This window comes from Emydura macquarii, unplaced genomic scaffold (genome assembly GCF_026122565.2).
Source record: "Emydura macquarii macquarii isolate MOO-44397 ecotype Brisbane River unplaced genomic scaffold, CSIRO-AGI_Emac_v2 contig_839, whole genome shotgun sequence".
NCBI classification, from domain to species: domain Eukaryota; kingdom Metazoa; phylum Chordata; order Testudines; family Chelidae; genus Emydura; species Emydura macquarii.
Window position 1 is genome coordinate 1,449,891 of NW_027130976.1, and position 26,832 is coordinate 1,476,722.

A 26,832-nucleotide genomic window follows, 5' to 3' on the forward strand; every position below is an offset into this window, starting at 1 on the left:
ATGCGAGCCTTCTGCCAGCTGGAGTCAGCATCCACGGTGAGGGGCTCCTCTCAACAACGCACCACGAAGCCAGCCCGAGCCCCCACCAGTCACCCGGGACGATCACACACCAACCCATGGGCGCCTCTCGCACGCACAGAGACTGCGTGTCGAAGAGAGACTGTTAATGTAAGACAGGGGAAAGTCACCCCGCGTTAATGGGGGAAACGCCACAAGTGGGATTCACACGCATAAAACCAGGAGCCAAACACCCACCCCAGAGTACGCTGGGCATGCAGCATGCCACTCCGCCGCCTGCCGCCCCACCGGCCACTGTGCCAACCACGCTACTGGCCACGCTGCCAGCTGCTCCACTCCAACACGCCGTCGCTGCTCCGCTACTGTGACCTCTGCAGGGCAGTCTGCTGGGTTCCTGCAGCTCTTAGTGGAAGAGAGAGAACATCTGGCCAGGCACAGCCCTACAGCGAGTGAGTTCAGCGCTAGTGACCACTTCAAACACAAAGCCTTAGCTAGTGAGGAGCGGGAGGCGAGGCCAGGCTAGGCCAGGCCGCCAGCAGGGATACCTACCCCCATCCAAGCCCGCTGCTTCCCGAGTGCAGTCAGAAGAGGTGACCCCCTCGGTCAGGACAGGCTACGCCCAGTTCTGCTGCCCTTTGCTCATGCAATGCGGAGAACAACCTTTCATTACCCGTGCATTGACCACTGACGTGATTTGAAACCAGCACCAGGCAAAGGGATCCTTTGGGCAGAGCAGTCCCCCCATGCTGAGCCCTAGGTCGGTGGTGTGCTCACGCAAGTACAGGCTGGCCCTGGAGCCTGTTGCCCTTCCCCTCGCCAGCTGGGCAGGGGGGAGCGCATTCAGCCCCGCTTACAGCAAGACTAACATTTGCAGCGTGTGAGGGGTTAATCTCCGCTGCTTGTATCTATGGAGCCTTCTCCATGTGGATCCAGGCACCCAGCTCCCGTGGGGCCGGTGCCCACACAACGTGCTGGTCGGGAGGAAGCCTCGGGGAAAGGCCATGCCTAGCCCCTGGCTCGTGGAGTCAGTCCCTGTACTCTGCAGGAGGCTGGGTTTCCCTCTGGCCCCCAGTCCCGTTCCTGGGACGCCCTGGCTGAGCTCATTGACACAGGCTGTTGCCTTGAACACGGCCAAACCCTGGACACCCAGACCCCAACCTCCCTGCACCCCATCCTCTCCCGAAGACGCCGGCAGGAAACCAGCTGAGCTGGCTGGTGTCAGGGGCTCTCGGGCCTCGCTCGGCTTGGGGGCGCCGTACAAGGCGGCATGCGTCAGATTGGTGTAGCGCCAGGCATGGGCTCTGGTTGCAATGCGGAAGCGGCACAGACTCGCTCAGCTGCCACAAGCCACTCGGACACGGACGTGGCCCTGCAGCCTTCGCCAGGCGTGGTGCCATGGTTTTGCACTCAGGCCTGGCGTTGTTCTGTCCATGCAGGCAGGCCCGGGCACCTCTGGAAAAGCCAGCCTCGCAGCCATGCCGAGCCTGCGGGAGCTGTGCACAGCCTGATGCGAGCGCTACCTCTCTCCTCGCCGGCTGCCCCGCCGGGCTGGGGCTGGGCCTTCTGCTCCCATCGGGTGGTGGCTCCTGGCTCGAGCGGGCACAGCTACGGCACAGACGGCTCTGTCCCGGCACAGCCCAGCGGAGCGGGCAGGGCTGGCAGCGCAGTGACAGGCCAGGCACACCCAGGGCAGAGCTGGTCATGTACGCTAGGGGCGCGGCAGCATAGGCTGAGAAGAGCCAGCCCAGCGCACCAGCAGCATGAATCCGGATTAGATTCAAACTGGATTAGCTACAGTGGTTCAACTGTCTGCCAGTGACTGACCCCTTTCCACAGCTGGCAGGTGAGCTTCACTGCCTTGCCCCACCTGCAGCCCCACCCAGCCCCAGTGCCCCCCAGCCCAGCCCCACTGCTCCCCATTTCCACCTGCAGCCCTCCCGCCCAGTCCTGCCTGCAGCCCCGCCCAGCCCCAGTGCCCCCCATCCCAGCTCCACTGCCTCCCGGCCCTGCCTGCAGCCCAGCCCTATCCTCAGCCCCCCCAACCCAGCCTCGCCTGCAGCTCCCTTGTCGCTGCCCCAGCCTGGCCTGCCTGGCGTTCTGACACCTCCCATCCACTGTACTGGCCATGGCGAAAACTGCCTCCAGTTCTTCCATACTCCAGCCGGGCAGGCACCCCGCCAGCGCCCCCCGCCTGTGGGGCAGGTGAGGAGCATTCCAGCTGGTGATGAGGGTGGGTGGGGAATTTCCTAGGTGCCCACCCCTCTTCAGGCCCAGCCCGCTGCTGACGGCACCCCAGGCCTCAGCGTGGGGCTCCCTGATTCACATTGCAAGCGCCTGAAGAGATGCTGAAGAGATGCATTCTGAATAGATGCTCCTGGCCCAGCCGCAGGCCCTGTGCTCCATGCTGAGTACCTGGGGGCTGGGGGAGCTGTGCCCCTGGCCTGTGCCAGGCAGGGGGCTGCCTGTCTGTGAATCTCACATCATGCCCTAGAAACAAGGGGTCCATCCGGCCCCCGGGGCTACGACTTCCCTTCCGCCCTCAGCCCAGCCCAGCCAGCAGGTGTTCAACTCCCTGCGTGGGCGGTGCTGGGTGGGAACATCATGTCCCTTTGTGTCCCGCCGCCAACAATGACTTCGCCCTTCTCTGCAAACACAGCCCCTCCGGGCTCCACGGCCCCGCCTGGGCCGGCAGGTGGGACATGGCAGCCGCCAGCTGCCCCGGCTGGCTTCTCTTTGCTTGGCAGCCCCGGGGTGGCAACCCGAGCTGGCTGGGTTTGTTTGTCATCGGCGTTTGTCTGCTCAGTGCTCGGCTCTGACCTGGGACAAAAGCACCGGCTCCGTATAAAGGGCAGAGCCAGGCAGAGCCGGGCAGGCAGACGGAGCCGCCGGCACCATGAGCGTCTCAGCAGGGCTGTGGCTTTGGTTCTGTTTGGCAAGCGCTGCCCAGGCTGGGCCTGCCCTCAGGTGCCCCCGGCCCCGGCAGCATGTGGGAGACGCCTGCTACGAGTTCGTCAGGCTGCGGTGCAGCTTCTGGGCAGCCCAGGCCTGGTGCCAGGCCCGTGCGGGGTGCATCGCACACGCGTGGAGCCCGGAGACGCGGCAGGGCCTGCGCAGCCGCCTGGCGGAGGGGGAGAAGTGGTGGGTCAGCCTCCTAGAGCAGCCAAGTGCAACGGAGCCAGGTGAGGGCCGGGGTCCTGGGGCCAGGCTGCCCCTCTCTGGGCTGGGGGGAGGGCTTTATGGGGGGGGCTCATCCTTGGCCTCCCGCTCCCCATTCCCTGCCATTACAGGCGGCCGGCCAGCCTCCGTGGTGCCCAGGAGTGGCTCCCAGTCACCTGCCCGCTGCCTGGCCGAGCGCGTCCAGCCTCCATGGACATGTTAATCCAGCCCGCAGCCGGCCGGCAACACGGGCTCACGCGCAGCGCTCGGAATAGCTGTGTGGGGACCGGGGGTGTCAGAGCTCCCGCCCGCGCCGCCTGGGGCGGCTGACCTGGGCTCTGAGGCTGTGGAGCCCAGAGCCGGGCGATGCGGGGCACCCCTGGCTCCACGCACCAGTGAAAACTGCCCGGCACGGAGCCAGCCAGCCTGCCGCAGGCTCATTGCTTGTCGGGTTCCAATGCTGATAGCAGAGGATGAGGGAGAGTTCCACTGCTGATGACAGAGGATGCAGGACGGATAAAGCACAACAACCAATATGATTGCAAGCAGAATCGTTTATTCCATCTTGTTCTCCAGCTTATATACCTTTTTATTATCTTTGCATACAATGGTCACACAATTGCTGATTGGCTATTATATGATTTCACCTACTTCACACGGGAACAGCTTACATATTACTGGTAGCATCTTAGCTCACACAACTATTTTGTTTACGACCTTGAATACTTTCTACTATCTAGTGGATAGCGGCCAAGTCCCGGGAACTCGCCGCCAGTGAGGCGCCTGAGTGAAAGTGGCCACCTTCCAGCTCCCTGTAGGCAGCCTCACTTGACCCGGTGTCCAGCACCAGGCCTGCTGTAAGTGTCCACTTAGGTAGCCATCAGGTCAGTGTATGGATAATACACTCCCACAATTGCTCCCCGTCTCCTCCTCCGCAGGCGCCTCTGCGCGCAGCGTGCGGGCAGCTGCCACCCCCTCCCCTGCCGGGTGCGGTTACATCCTCAGGGACTCGGGCTCCATCTGGGCCCGAGAGGAGGCGTGTTCGCAGGAGCTGTATTTCATCTGCCAGTTCGGTGAGTGCTGGCTGGGCGCCCCGGGCGTTACACGAGCGGGGCTGAGCTGGGGGCAGGGTGCGCTGGCCTGGCAGCGTGGGGCAGCAGCCTGCCAGGGTCCTGTGCTGCGCCTGGCTGGCTCGCTTGTGCAGCGAAGAGGGTGGGAATCTACCCATGGGTGGGGCCCTGGGCTCTCCCAGGGGCCTGGGCAGGAACAACAGGGAAGGAGAGAGGCCACAGTGTGTCCCCAGCAGGACAGGCTCCTCCATGGCACTGCAGCATGCAAGGACCCTGCCCCGTCCGGGGCTGTGGGAGAAGGACCCAGACCCGCGGCGGGAGGGACAGTCCAATGTACGTTTCCGAAAGGCTCCCGGGGCCGAACGCGAATTAACGGGGTGATTAGGAACTGTAAACGGGCCCCGAGCCCCCAGTCGTACAGTGGGGGCGAGCGGTGCAGGCCGTGTTCACACTCCTCTCTGCGCTGAGCTCTCAACAGATACCGCCCCGGAGAGGGACTCACGCGCCATTCACCATGCTGGGGAGAGCAAGAGAGACACTTCACAGGTGGACACCAGACCGGCCCCGGGGACCGGCACAGACACCGGCCCGGCCGCAGGGACCGGCACAGACACCGGGTCAGTCGTAGGGACCGGCACAGACACCAGACTGGTTGTGGGGACCGGCACAGACACCGGCCCGGCCGCTGGGACTGGCACAGACACCGGGTCAGTCGTAGGGACCGGCACAGACACCGGCCCGGCCGCTGGGACCGGCACAGACACCAGACTGGTCATAGGGACCGGCACAGACAGTGGACCGGCCGCGGGGACCGGCACAGACACCAGGCCTGTTGCAGGTGAGGACATTTCTGCCTGAGCTGCCGGTCTGGCGGCCGTCCCCATCTGTCCCTAGGCCTACGCCCCACAGCCACGCTGGGACTCAGCGAGTAACTGCCTCAGCAAGAGGCGTCTAGGCCATGGGCTCGGCTCCCTTTTCCCATCAGACAGCGCTGCCACGGTCTGCTTTGCTGACGCTGCCTACTGCGTGCCAGGCACACAGGCCCAGTCAGCGCTGAGGGCGTCCGCACTGCGCCTCTAGTGCGGGTGGGGTTGGGAGCGCAAGCGGGAGCTGCCGCGCACGGTGCGCCGAGGCCCAGCCAGGAGAGCAAACGCTCACATGTCCCCAGCCCTCCTCGGCTGAAGTGCCCCGGGGCCTTGCGACTACGCGCACACCCAGCCAGAGTGAGCCGCCGTGTCGTCGGGGTCACGGCGAGGGTCCGACAGCCGTCTAGCAGCGAGCTGACAGCCTCTCCCCCCGTCCTATGTGGTGCCCTGAGCTGCCCCACGCTGAGCCCCAGGCCCAGTGCTCTGGCCATGCCTGGCACCCCCACGCTTAGCACTGGGACTGGGACGTCCGGAGAACAGCACCTGAAGTGAGCGGTCAGGTCCCATGGCAGGGCCGTGTGCATGGGGAGCTCAGCCGGAGGGAAATGGCTTTATTCCGCCTTTGCTCCGCAGGGCTCCTCGTGCAGCGCAGAGACGCAGCCATGGACTGGCCGGTGAGTAGCCAGCCTGGCACTGGGATTGCTGGGCGGTGTGCGTCCGTACAGGGGCGCTGTCTCCCTGGACGCGTGCCCCTCCCCGGTGCTGCTAAAGAGCCGGGTCTGCGCGGGGCAGCGAGGGGCTGGCTTTGCTGAGGGGTGGTGGGGGTGAGGGCAGGGAACGGCCCCAGAGGCCAGGCTTGCTTTTCAACAGAGAGACGCGTTGTTGCCCGTTAACCTCCTCTTCGCCTCCGAGCAGGCACATTCCTGCCAGAAAAAGATGTGCACCAGCACCCAGACTGCCACAGGTACAGCAGCGCCTGGCACGCAGCCAGCCCCGCAGCCAGCCACGCCGAGGCCTTCCCCGCAGTCGGCCACGACAAAACCCACCCCACAGCCGACCACACAGGAGCCAGCCCCGCAGCCAACCACAACGAAACCCGCCCCGCAGCCGACCACGCCAAAACCTGCCCCGCAGCCGGCCACACAGGGGCCAGCCCCGCAGCCAGCCATGACGAAACCCGCCCCGCAGCCGGCCACGACGAAACCCGCCCCGCAGCCGGCCACGACGAAACCCGCCCCGCAGCCGGCCACGACGAAACCCGCCCCGCAGCCGGCCATGCCGGGGCTTGTCGTGCAGGCACCCTCCATAGGAACAGCCACCACCCTGCAGGACCCTAACCTGGACCCATTCTCAGTGAACCCTTTGCTCCAGGGAGCCTCCTCTGAGCGGGACGTCCAGGTAAGAAGGCAAGCCAGGCTCTGGGCTATTTGCTCTGGGCCCACGTTGGGATCAGGTGCTGGGCGTCTGAGCTGTTCAGCGCTCCCTGGCCATGCAGCCCTAGCGAGCCAGCAGCCTCTGTCCTTTGCACAGTCCAGCTGATGCCCTCTCGGCTGCAAAGGGAGGTGCTGGCTGCTGGGACCCCCACTCCCCCCGTCACCACTGGCTGCTCACTAGTTCCAGGACCCCATGGGACATTTCTCAGCTCCTCCTTTGCTCCCAGACGTGAGGGCGTCCGGCAGCGGTGCTGGTGGCAGACCTGGGGCTGAGCTCCTGCCAGCGTGCCACGTCCCACCCCAGGGCAGAGGCTGGCAGGGAGCGGGGGGCTCCAGGGATCCTGCTGGAGCCAGCTTTGAGCACGGGCTTGCTTCCTCACAGGCCATGGAGGAAACAATGAGACAATTCAACCAGGCCATCCGCAACATCCACCATCTGCCTGCGCTGCAGAGAGCCTGCCGCATGCTCCAGGACCTGACCAGCGCCCCCCGGCGGCTCTCAGAGGCAGCCCAGGTAGCCAGCGGGCGGGATGGGCAGCGGGGGGCAGATGGGGAAGAGCAGAGGCAGGTGGCGAGGGTGCCAGGAGGGCTGTGCACACCCGAGCGGGAGGGGATGGTGCTGCGGCCCCCGGGGGCTGCCTGAATGCCGGGACGCTCTAGGAGCAGCGCTGTCTCCTCGCTGGGCAGGCCCGACGGCCCTGCCCCGGCCCGGCTGAGCCAACAGCTCTCCAGCACTCGCAGGGCTGCACTTAGCTCAGACCTGCCCGCTGGGAGAGGCTGCGCCAGTCCCACCTGAGCTGCTCCCTACCTCCCCGGGCAGCCACTGACCTGGCCAGGGCCTGTGTCCCCAGAGAGACGCCAGTGAGTCGCTCTTGTTCCTGAGCACCCAGTTACTGCGGGCGCCACTCCTAAGCAACAGCAGCGGCCCCGACCCCAGCACGCCCAGCGCCACCTCGCTCTTCCAGTCCTTCAGCAACCTCCTGCTGGCCATGGACAGCAGCACGCCCACGTCCAGCGGGGCCAGCACCCAGGTAGGCGCGGGACCCACACCCCGGTAGGCGTGGGACCGGCCTGGCGACGCAGGGCCCGGAATGGAGCGGAGGGGAAGCCCGGGCTGGGCAGAAGGGCACCCTAAGGTCGGGCAGGGAAGGATGGCTTGGTCCCTGCTCCCTTCAGAGGAGGGGCTGGACGCATCACTGCCCCGGGGTTCTCCACGGCACAGCCGCCCCGGCACTCTGCCTGCCTCCTGCATTGGGTGCAGCCCTCACCCCCATGTGCACAGCCCCCTGCCCTGCTCCAGCCCCCTCTGGGGAGCTGCCCTGCACAGGCCTGTCCCCTCCAGCTAGCAGCCAGTGCCCCGCAGGCCAGCCGAGCGCCTCTGCCCTGGCCTCCTGCAGCCTGTCCGGGGCCCCGCGCTGCTGCCGGGCTGCTCTGTGGGGAAAGCGCACTCTGCCTGGCGACTCCAGCCCTGCCGGGACACCGCCACAGGAGCACAGCGACTGGGGGGGCAGCAGATGCCCCTGTCCCATTGCACCGTGGGTGATGTCCCTGTCTGCTGCAGCTGGAGGCGGTGCTGGAGAACACCATGGCTGCACTCACAGCGATACAGGTGCTGCTCTGGAACGACAGCTGCGCCACGGAGTCGTCTGTGATGCTGGCCTCGCCCGTCGCCAGCACGATGCTGAGCAGGTAACAGGCCAAAGGCTCTGAGCTTGGGGGTCCAGGGCAGCTGCCAGCATTTTAACGCTGTCACTCCCTGTTCCCAGCCGCAACGCCTCCACTTTGCCCCTGAGCTCCTACCGCCTGGATCAGCCACTGACGCTGACGCTGGCCTTCCCATCCTCCCCTGCCTTGGTGGCGCTCCTGAGCAAACACTCCCGCGTGCAGGTCCAGGTAAGTGGGCAGGCGGCGCTGCCGGCTGCAGTCCTGCTCAGGGCTGGGCTGGCTGAGCCCCAGGTGCGAGGCAGGCCCTGCTGGGCACAGAGAGGGCAGCTTGCTGTAGAAAGCATCGCTTTGTCCATCGGGACCCTGACACACCCACAGCAACTCCCAGAGAGCCCAGGTGCTGCCCGCCCCGGCACGGACCCGCCCATGGGGTTAGCGCCTCTGTCAGCTCATTGCACTGGGCTCCCCTGGTGTGCTGCTGCCCTGACTCCACAGCGGGAGTGCCGACCTCGGGGCAGACTGGTAGGAGCCTTGGCACAAACTGGCTGTGAGTTCTGTCACCAGCCAATTATCAAGTGTGAACCCCTCAGGCACAATAGCAGCCTGACCGTGGAGTCACAGACAGTGCCCTGGGACACGCCGGTCTAGCTCGCCACCCCGGTGAGCCTGCCTTCGTGACAGATGGCCCCTGACACCGAGAACCACTGCAGTATTCAGGTTACTGTCAGTCCCAGAGGACCGGTCACTTACCCCGGTCAATTGCACCTTAGCTCTCACACCAAAGACAAGGCCTGCAGCCAGTCCTCTAAGAACCGCCATGAAGCTTTGTTAAAAAGGAGACGGAAACCAGAGCGTTAGTTACCGGTTAAAGCAGGGTCAGCAGAGACACAGACGAGTTGCAATCTTCAGTTTCAGAAGGCAACAGCCGCGTCTACCATCAGCAAGCGCTATATGTCCTTAGGGCAGACCCAGGCTAAGCACTGGGGATCGCGTGCTTGTGCCCAGAAACACCGTGCCCGGCAGAATCCAAGAGCACCGGGATCATCAGTTCTTTCTTCTTAGGGGTTTGTTCAGCTGCAACGCTCCCTTGCATGACTCAGCTTCACAGGGAGGAGACAGAACAACAAAAGTCTTTTGTCCTCACCTCTTGTTGACAGGACATAGGGAAATTCCAGCCGCAAGGTCCCTGGCACTGCTGGACCACACCTCTGGGGCAGGGCCAAATCAGCCCTTCACAGTAATTCTGACTCTCTCCTGTCGGGTGGTTTACACAGTCCCAGAGACTCGCCAGACAGCTGCTCAAACACTCCCTTACACCATGGGCTACAGCTGGGTCAGTGAGATTTCACCCTGGCCTACGCTACAGCCTGGTGTGGGTGTAACCACATGGCTCAGGGTGTGAGCGCCACAGCAGGGCTACGCTGGCGTGTCTACGCCACCAGGGGACAGCGGCAGCGTCCTCACGCAGTGCGAAAGCGGCATGGCTGTGCACGGGGTGCAGACAAGCACTGACGCAGGCAGCCTCTCACAAGCACTTAGTGACGTCTTCCCGTTCTAATCCCCGAGTGGCGCGGCCCGGGGAGCCGGGCTGCGCCCCGCTATGGACTTGCCAGGGTTCATGTAGGACACAGGCACCTGCTTTGCCAGCGTCACAGCCCAGCACCTCCCTAACCCCTGCACGCTCAGGGGTCCGTTGCTGGGTCCCAGAGGCTCTGCAAGCATCCCGCGTGACCTGGTTCCTTGCACGGCGTGTCTGCGCGGCGCCTGGCGTGCACCCAGGGGCAGGCCCTGCCTCCTGACCCGCTGAGCTGGGCGGAGCGCAGCATCGGGGCCAGCGCGCGACTCCCGTGTGGCCCCAGGCACGGCCCGGGGCTCAGCGGGGGTTGCCTGGGACAGCGTGCGGCCGTGCCCACCGCGGTGGGGCGGGGACCGTGCTCACATTTGCCTCTCAGACGCGTCCTGGGGCTGTAACGCCCGTGGTAGAGCCACTGGCCCTGGCCCCCTGCCGGCAGCTCAGGCGCTCTGTGCTCTAGGTAACGGGCCTGGCTGTGAACCCCTTCAAGCGCCTGGATGGCACGGAGATCAGGAGCGTTGGGAGCGTTGTGCTCGCTGCCCAGGAGGCGCTCATCACGGTGCAGGACTTGCCTGAGGACATCGAGGTGCGTTTCTGCCGGGCGGCCAGTCACCGCCACGCAGGGCTGCTGCTGCGAGAGACGGACGTGTGCAAAACCCATCCGCGCCGGCCTTGCATCCCCCACCGGGGTCACACGCGTGGCTGTGACCCCAGGTACGCCCCCCCCCCCCCACGCCGGGCTAGCTAGTCAGTCTCCAGCTTATTGGCCAAAGTCCTGCCCTGCCAGCGGGCCGCCGTCTCTGGGCAGCCAGAGGTCAGTGCATCCTGGGGGTGGGGACCCAGGCAGCAGATGAGGGCATGTGTGCAGCATACCCGCTGTGGGCATGCACCCGGCCCGGAGCTGTGCAGCGCCTGGCCTCCTGGCATGCAGCCGGCTGCGCCCTGGCCCGGGGCTGTGAGAACGAGCCCAGGCCAGCGCCAGGCGGTGACTGTCTGCGCCCACTGGCCCCGCAGCCCTGAGGCCTCTGTGCTCGCCCCCGTCCAGATCGGGCTATGGAGAGCCGAGCGCGCGGAGACAGCCCCCAGCAGCCTCAACGTCAGCAGCGAGGAGTTCGTGATCGAGCTGAACGTCACGGCCACGGAGGGCGCCCTGATTGTCCGAGTGCTGCCCGATGTGCCCCTGCTGCTCGAGCTCTCCCTGGGCTACCAGCACCCGCCCAACGGCACCCGTTCCCTCCTCAACATCACCCTGCCCAGGGGCCGGGGGCAGCACACTGGTAAGGCCCTGCGGCGTGGCTCCCCCGCCCTCGTCCCCAGCCCTGGCGCCTGCCCCTCCTGCGGCTGGGGTGTCGCCAGCCACGCGACTGACGCTGTGTCCCCAGGTGACGACTATACGTGGGTGCTGCCCGCCGCGAGGCTGCAGCCTGGCCTGGGGCCCTGCCACATCACGGCCGTGGCACGGCAGAGCCCGGAGCAAGCGCGGCCGAGCCACGTGACGTATACAATCACCACCATCGCCACGCAGTGCCACTTCTGGGACCAGCGCAGGAAGGCCTGGAGGCAGGACGGCTGCCGGGTAAGGAGCCGGGCGGCCAGTCACCGCTGCGCAGGGCTGGTAGCCACGGCCACCTGGGAAATGCTCCAGGAGCAAGCGCTGGGCTCGGCGCCTGGGTTCTGAACCCTAGCGCCTGCGTAGGAAGGGGGGAGAAGGCACCTGCCTGGCATCCCCAATGAGAGACGGGCAAAGGCAGCGCCTGCCGGGTAAGGCATGCAGGAGCACGGCCTGCACTGGCGCAGCCTGGCAGCCTGGGGGGGGGGTGCAGCTGAAGTCGTTCGAAGGCTGTTGGGAGCTGAGCCCGGTCTGTGATGCCATGCTGCACCCCACTGCCGTGCAGGACAGGGATGGCTCCAGGCCTTTGTCCTCCTCCTCCTAGGCCTGGGGCTAGCACCAGCGGGTTGCAGGGACGCCTCTCTCCCGGGTCCCGCAGACGGCACTGTCCCAGCGGGCACGCCGGTCTCTGCCGTGATGCCGGGCTGGAGCCGTGGCCCTCCTCCTGGGGTGCTGGTGCAGCTCCTGCCCCTCCAGCGCAGCACTGTGCTGTGCCCAGCGGGCGGGCCGGCCGGCCCAGCGGCGCACTCAAGGGGCCTGTTTTGCAGGTGGGACCTCAGAGCACAGTCAGCAGCACCCAGTGTCTATGCAACCACCTCACCACCTTCGGCAGCTCCGTCTTCGTCGTGCCCCGGACGGTGAACATTCAGGACACGGGCAGGCTCCTCCTCAATGTCGCCAGCAACCCGGTTGGGGTGGCCTTGCTGGCCAGCCTGCTGGTGGTCCACGGTGTTGCTGGCATCTGGGCGTGGAGGAGAGACCGGGCGGATGTGGGAAAGGTAAGGAGGCCTGGCTGCACCCGGGTGCGGGCTGGGGTCCCCGGCTGCCTCACACAGACGAGGAGTGGAGCCCGCGAACCTGGGAGGGCTGGAGGACCAGGTGCTTGGGACTCCAGAACTCAGCCCCTGCCCCTGCCCCTGCCCGCAGGGTGCTGCTCCAGCACCACATGCAGTGTGTGGTACCACACGCCACGCCGGGCCTGCCAGGATGCTGCCCCCACTCACCAGCCCCTGCCCAAGGACCCACAGGCAGCCCTGGCGCAGCCTGGCACAGCCAGCCAGGCTCACAGGGGAGCAGGTCCCCCTCGCAGGCCATGCCAGGTGTGACCCGTCTGTGCCCAGGGCAGCCACCTGATAACGCCAAGGTCAGGGCAGGCGGTAAAAGGGGAGCAGATTCTCCCAGCACTGGTGGGTAACACTGAAGTCAGACTTCCCAACCAGCCACAAACAGTGCTTCTGATTCCCCACACTGGTTATCAAGAAGCCAAAATAAAAATACACACAGCCCTCAGCCAAGCTTTCTCCCGTTGCTGCAGGTGAAGGTGACGGTCCTGGCAGACAACCAGCCCGGGGCCCACGTCCGCTATGTGGTCCAGGTCTTCACTGGCTATCGCAGGGGCGCAGCCACCACAGCCAAGGTAGGGGAGCTGCCGCGAGCGACGCCCTGGGCACGTTCACTGCCCGCCCAGCAGGCTGCGCTCCGGGGCGCTGGGGCCCACGGGACCAGCAGAACGGAGCCAGGTGCCTCCTACGAGGTGCCCGTCAGCACCTGCAGAGCCCGTGACAAATGCAGCCCAGCCTCCCTGCCGGCGGGGGCCAGCGCTGTGCAGCGGGGCAGGGAGTGGGTGGTGACAGCGCCACGCAGCAGCGATGTGCAGGGCGGTGCAGGACCCGTGTGGGCAGGCCGGGATGGGGGGGGAGGGGGAGCTCTGTGCAGCACCGTGCACCCCTGTGCCAAGCGCTCTCCCTTGCGGCTGCAGGTTGTGCTCAGGCTGTATGGGACAGAGGGCTGGAGCGAGCCGCACTGCCTGCGGGACCCCCACAAACCCGTCTTTGAACGCGGGGGGCTGGACGTCTTCCTCGTCACCACCCAGCGCTCTCTGGGGGAGCTGCACAGCATCAGGCTCTGGCATGACAATTCTGGCCCCAGCCCCTCCTGGTAACGCCGCTGCCCCACCACAGGGCAAGCCGGGGCCAGCAGCTCCCCTGCAGGCGTGCAAGGGGGGAGGGCAGCAGCTGCCACGGCTGTGGGGAGAGGGGCTCAGGGGAAGGGCAGCGGGTACCGGGGGGGGGGGGGCGGAGAGGGCTCGGGGGAAGGGCAGCGGGTACCGGGGGCAAGGGAAAGGCAGTGGGTACTGGAGGCTGGGAAGAGGGGCTCGGGGAAATGGCAGTGGGTACCGGGGGAGGGGGAGAGGGCTTGGGGGACGGGCAGTGGGTACCGGAGGCCGGGGAGAGGGCTCAGGGGCCGGGCTGCAGCTCCTGTAGTCCGGGAAGGAGAGTCCCACTGGGGTGCGTGTCCCTGCCCTGCCCCAGGTACGTCAGGCGGGTGGTGGTCAGCGAGGTGACGGCCAGGAGGAAGTGGCATTTCCTCTGCAGCACCTGGCTGGCTGCGGACCTGGGCGACTGCCAGCGCGATCGGGTTTTCCCAGCAGCCTCCAGGAGCGAGCTGCTGTCCTGCAGGTAAGCGCCCCAGCACCCGCGCTGGCTCCCGGCCCGCCCACCACTGCGTGGGCAGCCATGGCCAGAGCCGGCCAGCGCGGGCCGGCCGGGCAGTGGCAGGACAGGCCATTTCTCTCCGCAGGCAGCTGTTCCACTCGGCCCTGGTGGAGAAGGTCACCCAGGAGCACCTGTGGTTGTCGGTGCTGACCCGCTGCCCCTGGGACCCCTTCACGCGGGTCCAGCGCCTGGCCTGCTGCCTGACCCTGCTGCTCTGCACCATGCTCATCAACATCATGTTCTGGCGAGACCCTGCCGGGGCCGGGGCCGGGGGCCAGGAGCCAGGTGAGGCGGGTAATCCCTGCCAGGGCAGAGCCCGGTGCGGGGCCGGGACGCCCCCTCCTGCCCCTGCGGCTGCAGTCCTGCACCAGGCCAGGGCAGCCCCAAGCGCCTGTGGGAGAGCCCGCTCTCCTGAGCGGCTGCAGGCCACGTGCTCCCTCTGCGCCCTGCGGCACGGCCGGGCAGCACGGGGGGCTGGGGGCTGCACTCGGGGTCCTGCCTGGGCTGGGCAGTCCCGTGTCGCCCACGCTGCGCTAACGGCCGCCTCTCCCTGCGCAGGGCATGTCCTGCTGAGCTGGAGCGAGCTGATCGCCAGCGTCCAGACCGCGCTCGTCCTGCTCCCTATAAACCTGGTCGTCGTGCGCATCTTCCAGCTGGTCCCAGCGCAGGACCTGCCGCCACCCCCCACGGGCGTCCGGCTCCCGCGGGCCTCTGCACCCTGCGGGGGGGTGTCCCCGCTCACATGCCTCACGCAGGTGAGCAGAGCCAGCGCTGCCCCGCAGGCAGCCTCCCGCGTGCCCCAGCCCCACGCCGGCGGGAACGCGTGCGGGCCCCTGCGAGGGGGAGGTTCTCTCTGGCCAGGCGGCGCGGGGTGAGGGGCACCGTACGTGAATGATCTGCCCAGCCCTGGGGGCAGCTGCCGGCCCAGGGGATGGGTGAGAGCCCGGGGGGGCTTCAGGATCAGGGCCCCTGCGAGCCGGGCACATGTCAGTGGGTGTGACGGAGCCCCAGGAACCGGGCTGTGGGACCACTCAGGCGAGGCCAGGCAGGACGCTAGCGCTCGGCCTCTGCCCGTCTCCACACACCCGTACTCGCCTCCTGACCCTGGCCGCAGCGGGCTCGGCCTTCCTGCTCTGCCTGAGCTGCCCCGGCCGGGACGCTGAGGCCCCGAAGGGCTGGGCACCCGCTTTGCAGGCAGGAGCGATGCACGGCCCGCGTGGGAGCGCGGCGGGGCCGTTAGTTCTCCGGCACACAGCCGAGGCAGACGGTGGTGGCAGATTAATTAGAAGTCACAGCAGCGCCCACCTAGGAAAGCTCAGAGCCCCCATCCTCAGGCCCGGCTCCCCCCAGCCCCTTACGGGACCTGCCTCTCCAGCCAGCCCTCCCCCACCCAGCCGCCCCCTTGCCCCGCCCCAGTCCTTTGTATCTGTCCCAGGCAAGGCGTCCACCCCTCTTGGTCTCCACCTGCCCCACCCTGCTGCAGCTGTCTGCCCCAGGCAGGGGGGCCGGCTGTGATCTGGGTACGTGGCTGGGGGAGGCAGAGTACGGGCGCCCGGGCCGGAGGCTGTGCTGCGTGTAGCCACGTCCCTCGCATTTGTCCCCATCCAGGAGCTGAAGGAGACGGTGGGGTTTCTGTGCAGCACCAGGCCCTGCCTGGAGCCCGAGGTGCTGCCCCGGGAGATGGAGAGCGTCCCTGAGCTCGTCCACAGCCTCTGCTGCCTCGTCCGCTCCCACCTGCAGAGCGCCAGCAGCAGGGGAGGGGAGCCTGCGCAGCCCTGCCTGGCTACCGGTACAGACACCACGGGCCTGCCCCCGGGACCCCCGGCTCCGCCCGCCTGGGCACGCAGCAGCCACCGGCAGCGTTACAGTAGCCCTTGCTGGCTTGTCTGCTGGGCCTGGCCCTGGGCCGATGGAGGTGGGGGCGACCCTCACCCCAGCCCCCTGCGTCTGCCCCCTGCGAGCCAGCTGTGCCGCTCTTGCTTTGGGTGCGGAGGGACCTTTGCCGGCCCTGCTCAGGCTGGCTGGAGGGGAGACAAAATCCTGAAAGCTAAACTTGGCTCATGGCCTCTTCCCACTGCTCCGGGTTTGCCGGGGAGACAGGCTGGCGGGAGTCAGTCTCTGCCTGTCTCCAGCCAGCCCCGCGGCACCCACCCCTGCAGTCACTGCAGACCCTGAAACCAGGCCAACAGTCAGAGAGGGGCAGCTCCAAAACCGCCCAGCCCCTGGCGAGCAGGGCCTGGCATTGCCAGCGTACAGCCGGGCACGGGGCGGGTCTGCGATGGCTGGTCCGTGCCCAGCGGCGTTCTGCCTGGGGCCGGCCCAGCGCGGACAGGAATAACGCTGCTGCACCTGCTCTTCCAGAGCGTTCTCACCATCTCAGCAGTTACCTGAGCCAGGCGCTGGGGTCACTGCAGGCCCGGCTCCGAGCCCTGGACCCAGACGGGCTCCGCGATCCCCACAGCACCGGCCATGCTGCCAGCCAGCTACAGAGCCTCCGGGAGCAGCTGGAGCAGCACCGCGCGCGGCAGGAGCCTGGGCTGGCCAGGTAGCCACTCGCTGGCCTGCGGCTCTCCCTCCGCTGGCGCCACAAGCCACTCACCCTATAACCGCCCCTCCTTCTTTCAGGGCGGGGAGGAGCTTCCCCATCCCGGATCCCGCGGAGCAGAAGGCCCCCATCACCAGCCGGCTCCCCAGAGAGACCGTGTTCGTCTGCTGGGTCGCTGTGTCCGCTGCCAGCCTGGCCGCAGCCTTCTTCACCGTCCTGCTCAGCCTGCAGCTGGACCGGCAGCGAGCCACCAGCTGGGTCGTCTCCCTGCTGCTCTCCCTGCTCCAGAGCATCTTCCTCGTGCAGCCACTGAAGGTAAAGAGCTCAGCGCGAGAGCCACGGGAGAGCTGTGGGCGCGTACGGCCCCACCCCGGGCCCCGGCACAGCCCAGAGAATCCCCTGCAGTTCCCTCAGCATGTGTCACTGGATCCAGGCTCCGTCCTCACTCCCCAGCTTAAACCGCTGCCTGCTGCCGTTCACCAACGTCCGTGTCCCAGCCTGGAGGTGGCTGCACCGCAGTGACAGGGAAAGGGAGACGCACACGGGGCTGCAGGGCTCAGCTCAGCCCAGCTGTGCAGGGCGGTGACGCGCTGAGGACTGGGGATGCAGCCGGGCCAGGGAGGAAAATTCAGCCCCCGGGCCCTGGAGGACTCTGTGGCTGGTAGCGGCAGCAGCAACACCGTAGAGAAGCGAGCAGGGCAGCTTCCATCAGCAGGCAGGTTACAGCCCTCCAGCCCACGGAGAGCGGATATCAGCTTAACGCTCAGACAGGCAAGACTGGCGTATGGCAGGTGTGAGCTGGTCGAGATGGGGGGGTGAGCTACAGCACCTGACAGACAGACAGACCGACAGACAGACAGACCTTCTCTAGAGTGCAGGCCGAGATGGGGGGTGAGCTACAGCACCTGACAGACCGACAGACAGACAGACCTTCTCTAGAGTGCAGGCTGATGCGCCCCTGCCCTGTGGCTGGCGAGTTTTTAGGAGGAGAACCCCTGGCTGGCTGGTTGAAGGCATTAGGGATCTGGCCTGGCTGGGGGATGAGGGGTGTATTGTCTTGTGGTTCGCCCCACACCAGTGAGGGTTGTGTCACCACCTGCCCTGCAGCACGGGGGCCTTAAAGGCCAGACACAGACACCAACAGCCAGCCTTGCGGTGAGAACACGCTTTGCAGACACACGTCACACCAGCGAGGTACAATCTTTGTCTAAGCAGGTTTCTCACCTGCAGCCCGTACCCAGCGACGTCAGCCCCCGCGGGCGAAGGATCTCCTTTCCTGGTCTCTTGTATCTGCCCAGTATTGGGTAACGACGGCTTCTCCCCCTTTCTTCTTAGAGTCCACCGACCCTGGGCAATGTAGCTTTGAGAAGCATCCCAGCCCCAGCTCCTTTCCCGGGCTGGTGTTCGGGACTCAGCCAGAGCGGTGCAGGTGACAGTGTCGTCTGGGTCCCTCTCACTGGCCCAGTCTGATCAGGATGATCAGACCCCAGGTCCCAGGAGGTGAGGGGGAGTCAGCCACGATGGTGAAGCTCACTCCTCCCCCCCGAACGGTCTTTCTTTAAGGCCCTCAAAAGAGATGTGGTGGGCAGAGCAGCTCGTCCCTGTCTTACACTTTCCGCCAATTAGCCCTAATTTCGGCCAGCCCAGTTTTGGTCACTGACGCAGAGCATGGCATGAGCTGACCGGAGCCCCTGAGTGACAGCAGGCCGGCCAGTCTCTCTCCTGCCTTGCGTAGCATCCCCCGCTAGCCGGTGGAGTTCAGGTCACGGGGCGTGTGCAGGTTCCCTCGTCTGCCGGTGAAGTTGGCAATTGGGGGTTTGTAGGGCCAGTTGTGGGGCCGCCTGGCTCGCTGCAGGGCTGGTGCGGACCCAGCCTGTGCTTTCCCCACAGGTGAGCGGACTCACTCTGCTGCTCTCCCTGGGGCTGAAAAGGATGCTTTGGCAGGACAAGGGGAAGGAGCAGCAGCTGCAGCGGATCCTGGCTCTCCTGGGTAATGCCCCCCCCATTCAATGGATCCTGGCTCTCCTGGGTAATGCCCTCCCCATTCAATGGATCCTGGCTCTCCTGGGTAATGCCCCCCCCCCATTCAACGCCGGCGGCCGACGCTCAGGCTGAGGGCCCAGCCCCCCAGCCATTCTGCCAGGGCCCATCGCTGCAGAAGCGGGTTGCGGCGCTGTGGCTGGGGTGGACCAGCCAAGCCCTGGTTTACACTGACCCATCCGCACCGCACCCAGGGCAGGAGGAACTGCACCAGGCTCAGGCAAAAGCAGCACGCCTGGCCCCCGGGGCGGCACGTGGAGCTGCCAGGCTGGGCCCCAGGCTGCATGCCCGGCCGGTACCATGGCTGGCACAGAGCGATGCTGGCCAGTCGGTGTTTCAGTGCAGCCAGTCAGCACCTCGCACACCTGCCAGGCGACACCCGGTCCCCAGGCACGCTCCAGAGCCCTTCAGCGGGGCACGACTCACGCCTGCGTCACAGCCCGAGTGGGGCGGGCTGATGGGGCCACAGGCTGGCCCTGAGAGAGACAAGTGCCACACCATGCACCAGCGGGTGCAGTACTGCTCCCGGGGGGTGAAGGAGCTGGAGCCTTAATATCCTGTGGCAGGGAGTTTCACAGGCCAGGGGCTCCTGGGCCCGTCTGCCAGACACGTGAACACGGCAGGGCTGCGCCAGGCCCGCAGGGTGCCCTTGTCAGGCATGTCCCCCACCGCTCTTCTCTGAAGGCTTGTGGGGCAGTGATTTTTGCCCGTGGCAGGCTGGTTAGCAGGAGCTGGTCTCAGTGCCCATACCTGTCCCGCGGCGCCTGCTGGCGACCTGTTCCCAGGCCAAGGCTGGCCGTTGGCCCGGTCCTTTGCTCACCTTGGCTTGGCCACAACAGGGCCTCTCCTGTCCCTCAGGCCCTGGTTACTGAGACGCTGCCCCTGGGAGCCTCTGGAGAAAGGCGTCGCAGGGCAGGGCTCGGGGCCGTTCCCAGCGCTGCATCTCTTTCTGGGGATGGGTTTTGGCAGCCAGGCACCCCTACTTGGAGCTGCCCGGGTCGAGAGACTGGAACGACCCCATCTACAGCCCCCCGTGCCCGAGGCCTGCGCCCCCTCCAAGGAGGAGGACCTGGACGGCAAAGAAGCTGTACGCGCAGCTGGGAGAGATCCTAGGTATGGACGGACCCTGGCCAGGGCCGAGAGGCTGCAGCGGCAGGCCCGGGGCAGTGAGATGGCAGCTGCTGCAGCATCTTTGCCCTCCTCCAGCCTGGAGAACGCCCTGGGTCTTGGTGGGGCAGCAGCATGTCTGACGGGGCTGGGACCCGAGTGGACACAGCCCGCCAGGGCCCGGGGCACTGGGTTACTGCCCTGCCAGCTGGGCCAGGCCGCCGCGGCGGGGGGCTCACCTGGAGGCGCCCCTCACCCCCGCCGTGCGGAGGCTGCTGCTGCTACAGGCCGGCTGGGTGGGGCCAGCCCCCCCAGGCCGGCTCTGAGCTGCCATTGCCTGTGCCCGTCAGTGCAAGTCGTCTTCCTGGCCTCGCTGATGGTCGTGTCCTACGTGGAGCGGAGCCCGCACCAGCTGTACTTCAACCAGGCCGTCCGCCAGAGCCTGGCACGCAACTTCTCCCACATCCGCCGCCTGGGGGACTTCTACCGCTGGGCCCACGGCACGCTCCTGCCCAACCTGTACGGGCCAGCCCCAGGTCAGCGCCGTCCCCGGCCACAGGGAGCTGCTGGGCCCTTCTCCAACCCCGCAGTCCCGCAGGGCGCTGGAGGGCCTGGCGCTGGCACGGATCCCTCTCAGCTCCGCAGGGCGAGGTCGTGGCTCCCTGGTCCTGTGGGCCCTGGGAGCAGCGCAGCCGGGCACCAGCTGCCCCAGACTTTGCAGGGGGTTTCCACGGCCCACACCGGTTTTTCTGAAATGAGCCCAGGCTGACGCGGGTGTCGGGGCTGGTGGCACGGAAACGGGGGGCGCGGCAGGCCCTGCATGTCCTGCACCTTGCACGGCGCGGCCGGGCTCCTCACAGCCCCTCGCGTGGCATCTCCTCCTTGTGCCGCAGGGCTCATCGGCGACGGACACGCCTTCCTCCTCGGCAGCGCTCGTCTGCGGCAGCTCCGCCCCCAGGCACAGGGCGAGCCCTGCTCCTGCCGCCCCCGGCATGCGGGGGGCCATCGGAGCTGGGGTCCCCCTGGCCCGGGCAGCGGGGCACAAGACAGCATCTGGGTGAACCAGAGAGTGGGGGAATACCCCGTGTGGGGGCAGCTGGGCCTCTACCCTGGAGAAGGCTACCTGGCACACCTGGGCCCCAACGCCAGCAGTGCCTACAGGTGGGGCAGGGTGCCCAGCTGGCCTGCATGCACGGGGGTCAGGTTCCTCCACGCTGCCTGCCCGGCAGCCCTTCGCACCAGCCAGGGCACAACACAAGGCCACGTGCCTGGCTTCGCTTTCACATCCCTGCAGCCTCCTGCCGGGGCCAGACGCTCTCCCGCTGTAACTGACCCACAGCCACGGGTCCGTCACAGCCTGCTTCTCCCAGGGCGGACACCCCCCTCGGCGGCCCTGCGCTGCACGGGAGGGGGTGGCCGTGGAACGCCCTGGCGGGGCGATGGCCTGTGCCGGCAGAGCAGGTCCCAGGGCTGCAGCTGGCCGTCAGCGGTGACTCGCTGGCCATTCGCACACGAGCCGGGGCTGTGGGCCTGCTGCAGCCGCTGCTCTTTCCGGGCCCGGGTCCAGGCTGGCTGCTGTCCTGGGCAGGTCCTGCCCCGCGCCCCCAGCCTCACTCTACCCCCTGCGCAGCATGCTGGGATACCTGGAGCGGAGCCGGTGGCTGGATGGCTGCAGCTGCGCCGTCTTCGTGGAGTTCACGGTCTACAACGCCAACGTGAACCTCTTCTGCGTGGTCACCCTGCTGCTGGAGACCCAGGGGCTGGGTAAGTGCCCCACGCAGAGACCCGCTGGCTCAGCACTGCCCCGCGGCCCAGCTCCTGCCCGCAGCTCGCCGGGAGGGGGACGGGCTGGCAGAGGGTCCGGCTGGTTCAGCTGGTGGGCACCAGCCCAACCCGCTGGAGAAATCTGACCCAGCCCTGCGGGCGCTGCCCTGCCCCACACGGGCCCAGCAGTGCCCAGCGCCCCCCCACGGGCAGCAAGCCGGGAGGAGGCAGCTCGTGCTACTTGCCTGAGCGGGGCTGGGCCGGGGGCTGCTCCAGGGCAGTGGGGGAAGCTGAGCGCTCTCCTCTCCGGCCGCCTTTGCCCGTCTAGGTGCCTTCCTCCCCTCCGCAGAGCTGCAGAGCGTCCGAGCCCCCGGCAGCAGCAGCAGCAGCTTCGTCCTCACCCCGCTGGCCTGCGCACAAGCCACCTACCTCCTGCTGCTGCTTTTCTGCGTCTTGGTGCAGGTGAGCCGGGTGGGCCTGGGCACGGCTCTGCTGCTCTCACCAGCTCCAAGGAGACGGCAGGGCCCTGTGGGGACTGCACAGCTTTGAATTCACTCCTGCAGGAGGGCGGGTACTCGCGGCACTGCCAGCACCAGCGCTGACACTGGCCCTTCCCCTGCCTCCCGCCCGGCCCCGTGCCAGCCCCCAGCTGTGCCTGGCGCTCCAGCGCAGCAGTGGCTGCTGCTGCGCTCTGCCGGCTGGCTACCCTGCAGGTAGCTGGGCAGCGCCCAAGGCTGGCCTCTCGCTGTGCTCTGAGCGGGCACCGCGCATTGCACCGTTGTGCCCCAGGTCCCTCTGCACAGGCTGAGCAAGGGAATCCCGGGGGCACTCAGCGACCACGTCACCTGTGTCCAGGGGCGGCGGCTGAAGCAGCAGAGGTGGAAGTACTACCGCAGGCAGAGAAACCTGCTGGACGTGAGCATAATTCTCCTCAGCCTGGCAGCGTTCGGCGTCTACGTCAAGCGCCATCTCCTGCAGAAGAGCGTGATGGAGAAATATCAGCAGGAGCGCAGCAGGTGAGCCGGTGGGCACAGCGACACCCAGCCGGGCCGGGAGCGTGGCCTGGCTCTGAGAGAACGGCCACACCCGAGCTGGCCTTAGCACAGAGCCAGACGAGTCTCCTCCAAACCCAGCTCCTTCCCCTTAGCCGACTGGGCCAGGCGGCGTCCTTCTGCTGAGCGGGGTCCGTTAGCGCGGCCGGCACCAGGGCTGCTGGGCACAGTGCAGCCGACTGCCCTTTGCTGCAGGGCAGGGCACTCCGTCCCGGGTCACCCTCAGCACGTCCCACTCCACTCAGCCAGTCGAGCTGCGAGGGGATCCTAGGACACCGTGCCCGGGCCAGCGTGCTAGGAACGTGCTCTATCCTAACAGCAGATGGCCTCATCTCCTCTGGCAGGGCGCAGCCCCTCTCAGCTCTTCGGCCAGTCCACTCCAAGTAGGTACTGGGCAGCCAGACAAGGCCTGACTGGATGAGAAATGCTGCTCTCCTCCCCCCCCCGTTGAAGACAGAACTGGGTGCCGCAGGTTGCTGAAATCCTTACGGAGCGAGTTTCAGCTGGAATTTGCTCTGTAGCCTGCCCTGGAGCTGTGACAATGGGGCCACAGGACAGGACAGAGCAGTTCTCCAGCTTCATCTCGCCCCACGCTGAGGCAGTGAGGCCAGCCCTACAGGGAGCATCCCATAATGCAGCACCTTCTCTGCCAGCCCCATCCTGGGGAGAAGGAACCTGTTCAAATGGAGAACGCGCTTTGCCTAGACACCCGGTGATGGAAAACGTAGGGTTTGGGTTTCTTTTGTGGATGGGATTATAGGTTTGGTTGATAGAGGTAATGAACATCATAGGCTTCTGTAAAGCATTTGACTTGGTACCGCCCGGCCTTTTTATTAAAAAACTAAACTGATACAAGATCAACCTGGCCGACAGCAAACGGACAAGAAACTGGCTGCCTGGCAGGTCTCAAGATGGGGCTGTGAACGGGGAAATCATCACTGAGCAGGAGCGGTCACTGTGGGTCCTTCAGGGATCTTGACCCTCCGCTATTGAACGTTATCACGAGGGTATGTCTCCCCTGCGGGCTCCGCAGCCAGGGACGCCGTGGCGCTGAGTGAGCAGAACAGCAATGTAAGTGAGGCCAGCTGTGCGGTGTATCTCCCAGGGACCGTGCTGCCCCCGCAGGCCAGGCCTCAGGGACCTGGAAGAAAACAGAATTGTGCTGGATAAAGTTTGCAGGTGACACGCAGTTGGGGAGAGGTAGATTTGGAGTGGATGGGTCAGTGATACGGAGCGCGCTGGATCGCCCGGTAGGTGGGTGCAAGTCTCGGTACAGCCACGTGTCAGGTAGTGCCCCCAGAACACAGCGCGCAGGACAAACCTACCGGATGGGACGAGTCACAGAGGCCGTGGCAGCCTGGGGAACCCCAGGCAGGAGTTACTGCACCTATGCAGCGCCTCTCCTTCCCCCTGTCCCACCACCCACCTGAGAGACACCCCGGCGGGAACGTGGCCCCAGCCCCACACCACAGGGCAGGTGGGGGAAGAAATGACGCCTGTAGCTGGGTCTAACGAGTCACCACCTTGGCTTACGCTGCTGGGCGGGCGGGCGGGCGGGCTGCAGCACGGGGGCTGTGTGGGACGCTCTGACGCGCTTGGACTTCAATCCTGTCTGAGGCAGGTTTGTCAGCTTCTACGAGGCAGCGAAAGTGGACTCTGCTCTCACCTACCTGCTCGCCTTCCTGCTGGCCCTGACCACGGTGAAGCTCTGGAATCTGCTGCGCCTGAATCCCAGAATGCATTTGATCAGCCAGACGCTGCGTCGAGCCTGGCAGGAGGTGGTGGGCTTCCTGCTGGTGCTGCTGGTGCTGCTGGTGGGCTACTCCATCGCGGTAAGTTGGGGGCTGGCACCAGCCTTGTCTCGGGCAAAGCGGTGCAGGGTGCAGAGAAGCAGCAGTGAGAACATTTCCCTGGGCAGAACGCAGGGCTATGAATTCCACACTGCACGCTTGCCTTTCCCTCCTTCCTGCCTCACCACCCCCTAATCACTGCTGCCAGTGTAACCTCCTCTTCGGCTGGAGCATCGGGAACTACAAGACTGTCCTCAGCTCGGCTGTGACCATCGTGGAGCTCCTGATCGGCATCTTTAACTACGACACGGTGAGAACTCCTAGCCTAGGCAGCATTGCGTTTCCCCAGAACCGGTAAACCTGGGCACACAGAAAGAAACTAGGGGGTGGGGCCCACAAGGGAGTGAGGTGGAGCTGTGCATTTACACACCCCAGCCCTGCCCCACCAAGGGCTGTCAATACTCCCCAGGGAGCTTGCATGCAGTTTAGGCAGCCAGAGGAAGCTTTCAGCCTCCACAGGGACGTGCACACTTGTCAGGGTTGTGCAGATTTGAACAATCTGGAAACATCTGCATGCACCCAAGCCTTAAACATTGCCTCTGGAAAACACACTGGGACCAGCCGTCTATGCAGGCTGCCACGTGTGCACGCAGGGTTGCACGTGTGTGCATAGCTAAGTGGTGGCTTGTTCCCCATTCATCCTGGGCTCTGTTCTGTCACTTTCTAGGTTCTCGACTTAGACCCAATCTTGGGGTCCTTGCTGATCACCACAAGCATCATATCCATGCTGTATGTGGTCATTAACCTGTTTGTCTCGGCCCTTCTGATGACCTTCAGCAAGGAGCGAAAGGCTGCTCTGGTAGGTGCATGGCTAGGGCTCAGTGCCCAAAGACCCCGTATTCCTGGGGCGGGTGGGGATAGATCAGCCGCACGTGGAAGGTTAAAATTCAGCATTCATCATTAAAACATAGAATCATAGATGATTAGGGTTGGATGGGACCTCAGGAGGTCATCTCGTCCAACCCCCTGCTCAAAGCAGGACTAACCCAACTACATCATCCCAGCCAGAGCTTTGTCAAACCTCTGTCAGGCCTTAAAAACCTCTAAGGATGGAGATTCCACCACCTCCCTAGGTAACCCATTCCAGTGCTTCACCACCCTCCTAGTAAAAAACTTTTTCCTAATGTCCAACCTAGACCTCCCCCCACTGCAACTTGAGACCGTTGCTCCTTGTTCTGTCATCTGCCACCACCGAGAACAGCCTAGCTCCATCCTCTCTGGAACCCCCTTTCAGGTAGTTAAAGGCTGCTATCAAATCCCCCCTCATTCTTCTCTTCTGCAGACTAAACCAGCCCAGTTCCCTCAGCCTCTCCTCATAAGTCTTGTGCTCCAGCCCCCTCATCATTTTTGTTGCCCTCCTCTGGACTCTCTCTAACTTCTCCACATCCTTGTTCTAGTGGGGGGCTCAAAACTGGACACAATACTCCAAATGTAGCCTCACCAATGCCGAGTAGAGGGGAATAATCACTTCCCTCCATCTGCTGGCAATGCTCCTACTAATGCAGCCCAATATGCCATTAGCCTTCTTGACAACCAGGGCACACTGCTGACTCATATCCAGCTTCTTATCCACTGTTACCCCCAGGTCCTTTTCTGCAAAACTGCTGTGAAGACAGAGGCAAAAAAAGCATTGAGTACTTCAGCTTTCTCCACATTATCTGTCACTAGGTTGCCTCCCCCATTCAGTAAAGGACCCACACTTTCCCTGACCTTCTTGTTGCTAACATACCTGTAGAAACCCTCCTTGTTCCCCTTCACGTCCCTTGCTAGTTGCAACTCCAATTGTGCTTTGGCCTTCCTGATTTCACTCCCACACGCTTAAGCAGTATTTTTACACTCCTCCCTGGTCATCTGACCAAGCTTCCACTTCTTGTAAGCTCCTTTCTGTGTTTAAGCTCACTGAAGATTTCTTTCAAGCATTCGTTACAGCTGGATCCCAGCAGCCAGCCAAGTGCAGCGGGGAATGGCCCCCCGACCCTGACACTCTTGCTCTGCTGACAATCTGGAGATTGGCTTTTAAACTTATTTTCCTCCTTCCTTTCCAGGCAAACAAAGATGAGTCCATGACGGAACTGATGCTGCTAAAGCTCTCCAGCCTGCTGGGAATTAAGCAGCAGGCCCTGCAGCTGACAAGGCTGGCTGGCATTGCCGAGAAGGAGGTCTCTCTATGAAGCAAGAGCCCACAGCTGCAGTCTCCATCACCCTCAGAGACATGTTTCCGATACCCGGCTTCTGCAGTGCTGGCCAGCTCTTGTCTTGATTAATCATTTGCTACCTCCCTATGCACGGCCTGGGTGGTGCCATGGAAGGAGCAGGACATTTCTATTTCCAATAAATCCAATGGAAAAGTTAGACACCTAGAACCCAATTCAATAGATTCCTCTTCCTGGAGCTCAGCTCCGTCCCTCAGCAGCTGTGCCTGGGATCCCTCATTACAAGACGTGTCCCCTGGCCCCCAGAGAACAGGTGCTGGGGGCTAGGCAGAGAGATGCTGCAGGCTGAGCCCCATCTTGCCCAGCTGTTCAAATATTGCACTGTCTGTCTTTAGAGCCTGTCGGTTTACCACATCGCATCCGCAGAGCTCCTGGC

General features: G+C 65.1%; 1 protein-coding gene across 1 annotated transcript; it reads left to right on the forward strand.

Moving 5' to 3' along the window:
• Window positions 1-26,586, forward strand: PKD1L3 (polycystin 1 like 3, transient receptor potential channel interacting). The gene is made up of 33 exons (XM_067543438.1): window positions 1-36; window positions 3,002-3,197; window positions 4,113-4,247; window positions 5,744-5,784; window positions 6,026-6,508; window positions 6,926-7,057; window positions 7,395-7,574; window positions 8,105-8,232; window positions 8,310-8,730; window positions 10,242-10,367; window positions 10,827-11,058; window positions 11,164-11,357; window positions 11,939-12,169; window positions 12,706-12,807; window positions 13,150-13,328; window positions 13,703-13,849; window positions 13,971-14,170; window positions 14,444-14,640; window positions 15,494-15,674; window positions 16,247-16,430; window positions 16,511-16,745; window positions 17,661-17,734; window positions 18,233-18,420; window positions 19,440-19,583; window positions 19,928-20,113; window positions 20,471-20,738; window positions 21,208-21,341; window positions 21,670-21,803; window positions 22,131-22,357; window positions 24,015-24,225; window positions 24,392-24,493; window positions 24,911-25,042; window positions 26,289-26,586. The coding sequence occupies exons 1-33, from the start codon at window positions 1-3 to the stop codon at window positions 26,412-26,414; spliced, it is 5,886 nt and encodes a 1,961-aa protein (XP_067399539.1). The 3' UTR covers window positions 26,415-26,586.
• Window positions 26,587-26,832: the final 246 nt, after the last annotated feature.

Coding starts and splice junctions, on each gene's coding strand:
- PKD1L3 (XM_067543438.1), top strand. CDS start 1: ATGCGAGCCTTCTGCCAGCTGGAGTCAGCATCCACG. Junction 10,368..10,826: donor ACTTGCCTGAGGACATCGAG/GTGCGTTTCTGC, acceptor GCCCCCGTCCAG/ATCGGGCTATGGAGAGCCGA. Junction 13,850..13,970: donor AGCGAGCTGCTGTCCTGCAG/GTAAGCGCCCCA, acceptor TTCTCTCCGCAG/GCAGCTGTTCCACTCGGCCC.